The sequence below is a fragment of the Lampetra fluviatilis genome, chromosome 57 (assembly GCF_964198595.1).
Source record: "Lampetra fluviatilis chromosome 57, kcLamFluv1.1, whole genome shotgun sequence".
NCBI classification, from domain to species: Eukaryota; Metazoa; Chordata; class Hyperoartia; order Petromyzontiformes; family Petromyzontidae; genus Lampetra; species Lampetra fluviatilis.
The window spans coordinates 8,340,304-8,348,398 of NC_136331.1; the positions used below are offsets into that span (position 1 = coordinate 8,340,304).

The 8,095-nt window shown below is 52.6% G+C and overlaps 1 protein-coding gene and 1 long non-coding RNA gene across 2 annotated transcripts; both read left to right on the forward strand.

Moving 5' to 3' along the window:
- The first annotated feature begins 806 nt into the window (after positions 1-806).
- Positions 807-2,138, forward strand: LOC144950387 (uncharacterized). The gene is made up of 3 exons (XR_013640372.1): positions 807-861; positions 1,252-1,356; positions 2,089-2,138. It is a non-coding gene; the product is annotated as an uncharacterized LOC144950387 (long non-coding RNA).
- A 3,810-nt stretch (positions 2,139-5,948) lies between these two features.
- LOC144950381 (glutamate receptor 1-like) lies at positions 5,949-8,095 on the forward strand. Its single transcript, XM_078880497.1, has 2 exons — positions 5,949-6,137; positions 6,780-8,095. The coding sequence occupies exons 1-2, from the start codon at positions 5,949-5,951 to the stop codon at positions 7,875-7,877; spliced, it is 1,287 nt and encodes a 428-aa protein (XP_078736623.1). The 3' UTR covers positions 7,878-8,095.

The following is an 8,095-nucleotide window of genomic DNA, read 5'->3' on the forward strand; positions in this document are numbered from 1 at the left end:
TAATGGAACATCTTAGAAACATTTAGGCTGGCCTGCCTACGATCCATCCTGGGTTTAACCAGGCTGGATTGTGTGAGGAGCTCACAAATAATTGTAAAATCTGGACAAAGTACCATCTCCTCCGGCAGGCAAGGCTGCGTTGGCTGGGTCATGTAGCCCGCATGCCCAGCCACCTCATGCCTAAACAGCTTTTGTTCGGCCGGATAGAAGGGGCTAAACAGGCGCAGCACGGGCTAGAGAGGAGATGGAGTGATGTGGTACAGGAGGATATGGAGCTGAGTGGACTTGCCAAGAACTGGTACCAGCGGTGTCAGGATCGGCCTCAGTGGAGGAGGCTCGTGAAGGACGCTGCTACTGTGCAGTTGGAGGCAATCGCCCTCCAACAACAACGGAGGGCAGAGGAGGAATGCTCACAACAACGCGTAAAGTGCCAGGCGGAAAAAACACAGCAAGTTGGCATAGTAGGAGGCCCAGGTGTTGCATCTGCCAGTCATCTCAGTCAGTCAGCCAATGACACCTGCTGGGTCTATCCCTTGACCTTCTGCCAGCGGGCGTTCGACACTTCACGTGGCCGCCGCGTTCAACGAGTCACTCTGCTGCGCGTAAGTTCTCTTCGCGGCTGCGGCGTCTCTCTTCCCGGCGCGCGCGGCTCAGATGCTGCCGCCGAGTCACCTGGGCGTGTTCGGCCTGACGGGCGTGCGCTTCTGGCTGCTGGAGCTGCTCACGAGCCGGGGCGCGTGCGGCGCCGGTGCGCCCTGCAGCGCCCTCAACACGTTCCGCGCGCTCCAGTACGACGCCGCCAACTTCGGGCGGCGGGTGGCGCACGCCGGCGGAGCCTGCTCGGCCGGAGCGGTCCTCAACGTGAGCACCCCCACCCCCCGCCCCCACCTCCCAATCACCTTCCCCTTTTTCTAACCGATTCCAACCGTCCTCCCTGTCAATCATCCTCCGTTTCCCGCTCTTTCCATTTTTGAATTTCTCCTCCAGTCCCTTAAATTCCCTGCCTCTAACCAATCCCCCCTTTGAGGCCCGTTAAGTACTAATCAGAGGGCTTGTTTTTACTCTGTCCGTGTCATGCACGCCGTGTCCATAACGTCGGGTGAGTATTTTTGTTTGCGATTGAATCACTACGTATGTTGAGCTTCTTTCGCACCGTACCGTAGCCCCTCATGCTAACCGGAGGTGGCAGCCTGTAGGGTCCTGACAGCCACCTCTGAGCTGCTGCTGCTGTTGTCGCTGTCGTTGTTGCAGACGAGCGCCGTCGGCTTGAGCGGTCTCATCGGCTTTGACAGGCAAGGCTTCCGTAGAAATGGGACCTTGGTCGCGTCCGAGATGCACCACGACGGCCTGCAGCAGGTGAGCGTGGCACCAGGCCTAGAAAACACCGCGCCATCCACAGCCGCCACCGATCCACCGCTGTTGGCCACGCCACCCCCTTGCGCGCTGTCGACCTTCGTAGGTGCTGCTCGCTACCAGCACTTTTCCCCAACAGTCTGTTAAGGCTATACGGGGGGGTGGGGGGGGCTGGGTCTTTTGAGAAGTGGTGGCAGTGTTTAGCGCACTGCGGTATGATCCCTGCGACCCGAGTTCGATTTCCTGCTCGCGGCCGGATAATTATCATTGCCAATTGATCCGTATGGCGGTATCCCGGGGTAACCAATAATACAAAATGGCCGAGGCAATTAAATATAAATACTTTATTTCTCGGACACTTTTTTCCAGGCGTGTACTTCACTCTGCGACTGAGGTACCAATCAATCCGCGATGTCGAAACGCCAAACATCAGCTCGTCGAGATGAGTCGATGGCCGCATCGCCGACCATCAACAGACTAAAAATTACTGTTTCATGGACATTATGCGATAGCCGGGGTACTATGGTACCCCCGGGTACCGCCATAAGGTTCAATGATCCGAGCCAATCCTGGGCCTTCCCTAGGTCGACCTCGCCTCAAGTGAGTGCCTGGTGCAGTGTGTGAAGGCCACCACAAGGGAGACGCGAAGGTTGCCAGGAGTGGTGCTACACAGCACTTTCCCCAACGGTCTGTGAAGGCGACATGAGGGACCTTTGCCTGTTTGTGTGCCTGCAGGTGGGTACATGGTCTCTGAGCGAGGACAAAGGCTCCCGGACAGAAATGAAATCATCCAAGTTTTTCTTCCCACGAGATACCCTCTATATCCTAGCTCCAGAGGTAGGGTTGCCACCTGTCCTGCTTTTCCCAGGGAGTGTCCTCTTTGTTAATGAGGCTGCGCGTGTGAAATCTGCAAGTCTTCCCGGTCCGTGAAAATTTACAGATCTTGTCAGTTGTGCAATAACACCACACTCAACGCAGCGCCTTTACATCCAGTCCTCCACTATTCCAGTATTTTGAGATATTCCCCTTCCCATGATACGTCCTGGTTATTTGTACCTTCGAAGGTGGTAACCCGATCCAGAGGTCAGGAGTCAACGGTCACTTTGTGGTTAAAGACCTCTTGGAGATGCAAGCATTCCTCATGCAACCGCTTGATAGAAAAGGGTTTTATTTTTCACTGTGGCTGAAATTAGATAATCGACACAAGTTTCACGTTTCAATCACTCCCTCGTCAAGCGGGGGTGGACCAGCAGGTCACCTCCTTTGGCGGGCCCTGAATCAGAGGTTAAATTTGGACATTCCTATGACAGGGCCCATGCTATCCATAGGACAACCAGGGCCATATTATCCAATAGGCACTGTGCCTATGGCACAGAAGATATCTTCTTGAAGAGATATATTTACATTTCGATTTAAATTTCGATTTAAAGCTTTCGTGACTGCAGGGATTCATCTTCTTGGTTCTTTCGGTAAAGTCACGTAGAAGGGAGATAATAAAATAATAAAAAAAAACATAATAAAATAATACAATTCTCACGACGTTTCGGCCACAACGCAAGCAGCCGTCCTCAGGTGAAGAACAGGTGAAGAATGGGCACAGAGAAGCGTTGTTGTGCTACGCGCGAAACAAGCGAGTGATAGCGGCGGCAGTAACATGGGCAGTACCAACTGTCGAACATTATCACTGTAGGCCTATGAAACAGATGTGCCTAGGGCCTACAAGAACCTTAATCCAGCACCTGATGATGCTAGATGTAATCTCCAGTGATAAGTCATGCAAATTTGTCAAAATGTTAGCATGGGCTTTTCAACGTTCTCACTCTGGTTGGCTGATAAATCTGACTAATTTTCATATTTTCCCATGACGTAACAACTTTATTTGGTTGGCTCTGTCAGGTGGTGGAAGTTTTATAAAATGTTAATTATACCTGCACGACGATCTGACACAAAATGACTAATTGTGAACCCTTAATTACAAGAGATTGAAAAGGCAATTTAAGGGTTTCATGAATTGGTGAACTGACAAAACTCACAAACTCTACGTTTTTTTATACTTTTTGGTTCTTTCGGTAAAGTCACGTAGGTACAAAATATAAAATAAAATAAATAACGACGTTTCGATTGCGACACAAGCAATCATCATCATGTGTTGCAATCGAAATGTCGTGATTTATTTTATTTGATATTTTATACCTACGTGACTTTACCGAAAGAACCAAAGAGTATGGATCCCTGCAGTCACGAAAATTTCAAATCTAGAATCTACGTTATTTTCTTTCACAAGGCCGACTCTGATGAGACCCAGAAGGCTGAAGCCACCCCAGAGTTTCTTTCAACAGGTTTTAATGGATAACATTGGTACGGAACGCCAATAGGCTGATGGACAAAAAAAAAATCTTTATATTTAGAGACTTGGAGCAGAGTTCTGCCTATGAATGATTTGGAGGTTGTTGGGCAGTTTCTGAGGTCAGGGTGCTAAGTCAGTGTCCTGGGTTCGAATCCATTTAAAGGCCAACAGCAGTGATATTCGAGTTACTTTGTTTCACTACATTTCTCTGACCTTGGCTATAACGGACCACTCCCAGCGGTCTGGAGTGGACACCAGTAGCCACAGTGGGTTTTTTTTCCTGGAAGTGGGCAATCACTGTTTGTGGAAATCAGACAGCGTTGCATCGGGTAGGATTACCGGCGGCTCAAAGATTACCGGGGGCTCAAGGGAGAGTGTGCAGAGCAGTGGCTTCACTCGCTCCGAAATGATGGAGAAAGCACTCAATTATTCCATTATCCCAAATCCCACACTGGTACCCTCACTCTCTCCACTGGCAATTAACTGGATTCGGGTTTACGTGAGCTTACGGCTGTCATGAACGCGGGAGCCGGAGAGGTATTTTTTGAAGGAGTGTCACATACTCGCTCACCGATCAGACTGGCGCACATATAATCCGACAAAATTAATCGTGCACTCCGAATGCCAGTTGAATTGCACTCCATGGGAAACACCGGTTGTTTTGATTAATGTCATCCTGTCTGCCTCTGACGACTGTTAAATTATAGGCGCGCGTCCATCATTCGTGGCACGCTTTAAGGATGAGGCGTTCAGTTATCCCGGGCCCGTGACAAGGCCACCGAGAATACTACCAGTCTCGTCAGATATCAGAAGCTAAGCAGGGTTGTTCACGTGGATTTTGTTCAACCCCAGTGAGAATTCCAGAGACCGGGATAGGAGTCTCATTTGCAAAAGTAACCTGGGGCATTTAGTCCTGCCAGGAGGGGGGCTATGCTTGCTGTGAATACAGCTGTCACAATTGAGGACATTTTCCGCAGTGCAATTTTCTTAGAATTTGGAAAATGTGTACCACGACGCTGGCACACAATGGCCGACTCATGTGACTTACATCAGGGGATACTTAACGCCCGCTGTGAAGCATACGGCACGCAGCGTTGTCATGGTTATTGCTCCCGCAGCGATTATGAGGGCAGCCGCTCGATTCTAAGCGTGAACCTCTACGAAGTCGAGTCCGCATAGCGCTTGGATAGTGGACCACTACGCGTTAGCAGGTTTTCATAAACTTGGCGGGGCCTACGTGGTGGGCAGCAGAGGGCAGTGCAGAATGAAAAAACAACATTGTTGCACTGTACCTCTGTGATGCCATGCCTATGCTTCCCGCATTCACCAACCCACACTGACCGGTGTGCTGAGGTGTGGTCTCATAACCCCCACGACCTGCACAGTGTGGGGAGACCCTCATCCAGCAGTGGAGTGACAGAAGAAGCTGTGCATGGACATGCACTGATGTATATTCTTGGTTCTTTCGGTAAAGTCACGTAGAAGGGAAATAATAAAATAATACAAATAAAACAATTAAATTCTCACGACCGTTTCGATTGCAACACAAGCAATCATCATCAGGTGTGAAAACCACAGCAAGAATGTTTTTCAAATTTTCTTGCTGTGGTTTTCACTCCTGATGATGATTGCTTGTGTTGCAATCGAAACGTCGTGATCATTTTATTGTTTAATTTTTATTATTTTATTATTTCCCTTCTACGTGACTTTACCGAAAGAACCAAGAATATTAATCCCTGCGGTCATGAAAGCTTTAAATCGAAAAAAAAATATGCACCGATGTGTTCACTCACAGCACCCGGTTCTAACTTGAGGCCAAATCGACCTAGTGGAGGCCCAGGACCGGTTCAGATATTTGCTGTTACCCGTGGCTGAGAATCAAACTTACATTTCCATATTTGTAGCACAGTCCACGACCACCATGCCACTGCTCCTGTACCATACAAGACAAAGATCCCCCATGTAGCCTTAACACATTATCGAGACAAGTCCTATGAACGAGCATTACCTATGAAGGTTTTAATGACATGAGGGGATGGGTGGCCAACACCACACCCGGCCACCTTTGTCTCCCCAGTGCTGACGTTTACACAGTGCACCAGGTACTCATTTGAGGCTGACTTGACCAAGGTGACGGACGCCATGGACTGGGTTCAGATATTTCTGACCGTGAGTGGGTTCGCACCAGTGTGCTAACCATTGCACGATCACTCCCCACGAACACACACGCACACACATCCACACACACATGCAGGTGGCAGGCTTCGTGTCCTATGGGCAGGCCAGCGTCTCCAAGGCGTCCGGGTTCCTGGTGAACCTACTGGAACTCATCGCCGAGAAGCTGGAGTTTGAGTACCAGCTGATTCCGTACGACCGCAGGCAGCTGAGCGACGCGGCGCTCATCGCAGACATCCGACGCAGACTCCTGCTGCACGAGGTGACGCTCGGGCTGACAAACTGCCTGGGAACACGTTGTTGCTCTTCTGAGGTCACGTGGGCTACTACTTGCGTGAAACCCCACACATCGAGCTCACGTAAAAACCCTCCTAGAACCCACGTAAAAACCCAACAGAAGCCAACATTTGTCAACTGTTGATGCAAAATTGAAAAATGCCTACGCCTAGAGCTGAACCACTTGTTAGCGAATTGTACGCTTGGAATGACATTGACTGAAGAACACGTGGTTTAGAGGATATGAACAGGTTAAAGAAAAACGTAGTGACTGTGTAGAAAAGTAAGCGGACTTGGACCGGGCATGTCGCTTAGGAGGAAGGGATGATGGCCGATGGTTGAGACTGTCGACAGAGTGGCAGCCAACGGAGTGCACCGCGGAGAGGGAGCGCTGAAATCAGCTGCCATGCAGGTGCTCGATGGATTGTTACACCGCGGGACCGGGAGAGATGGCAACGATTGCGGAGGCCTTCACCCTCGCAGTGGATTGATCATGGCCGACGACGATGACAACGACGATTATGACAACGATGATGACGATGACGATGACGACGATGATGATAACAATGATGATGTTGACGACGATGACGATGTTGACGGCCGCCCGACCGCCCGTGCGCGCGTGCAGGTGGACTTTGCCCTGTTCGGTTACCCGATAACGAACCAGCCGGAGGACGAGCGGCTGGCGCTGTCGCCGCCCATCCTCGAGAACGGCTACCACATCATCATGAAGGGCAAGGAGGTGAACGAGCCGCGCATCTTCCAGTTCCTGGAGCCGCTCAACACGCTGCTGTGGATCTCCATGCTGTCGGCGTGCGCAGGCATCAGCGTGGTGCTCTTCGTGCTGTCGTTGCTGCACCCCGACGAGTGGTACCACCTGGCCAAGCGCAAGCTCGTTAGCCGCGAGCAGGGCCAGAGCTTCAACCTGGTCAACAGCTTCTGGTTCGTCTTCTCGGCGATGGTGAAGCAGGGCAGCGACCCGCTGCCGCTCTCCATGGCCGGCAAGATCATCGTGTACACGTGGTGGTGCTTCGTGCTGGTCGTGTGCTCCACCTACACCGCCAACCTCGCCGCGTTCCTGACGGCCGAGGGGCAGACGAGCATCCGCTCGCTCAAGGACCTCACGAGGCAGATGGACGCTCGCTACGGCACCTACAGCGGCTACCGCATCGTGGGATTCCTCAACAGCTCGGCGCGAGACCCCTACATGACCGTGTGGCGCCACATCCGCGACAACAGGACCATGGTGGCGTCGCCTAAGAAGGGCCTCGAGCAGGCCGAGAAGGCGGGCTACATCTTCATCGGGGAGGCCTCGGCCGTCTTCACGGCCAAGAAGGACCACTGCGACCTCATCATCTCGGACCGGCGCTTCTTCCGCCACCGCCTCGCGCTGCCGTTCCCGCCAGGCTCGCGGCTCGCCGTCGAGGTGTCGCGCGCCGTCACGGAACTGGAGGACTCGGGCCAGCTGGCGGAGTTGGAGCGGCAGTGGTTCGCGCAGGAGGGTCAGGAGTGCGTGGGCCTCAGCAACGAGCACCAGATCGAGATGAAGGACTTCAAGGGCGTCTTCTACTTCCTCATGATGGGCATCGCGGCGGGCTGCGGCGTCTGCTTCGTCGAGTGTCTCTGGTTCAAGCGGCGGGACGAGGAGGGGGGGGCGGCGGCGGCGGGGGCCGCGCTGCACCAGGACGGAGGCACCATCACCATCGACCAGCTGCAGTTCAAGTGACGCCGGCCGAAGCGGAGCTCGGGTTGAAAGGTGAAAGGCAAAGGGGGCACGGGCCCTGCGATCGCCTGCTCGCGCCACTGCTGGCGAAAGGGCCTCCCCCCCTCCCCATTAGACGGGGCTTTGGAGGCCCCCCCTCCCCCTGCACGGGGTGTTTTTGGCCTCCTCTTCCACGCTCAGCAAGGACATCTCTTGGAGGAAGCGGGAGTTTCCCACGCTTT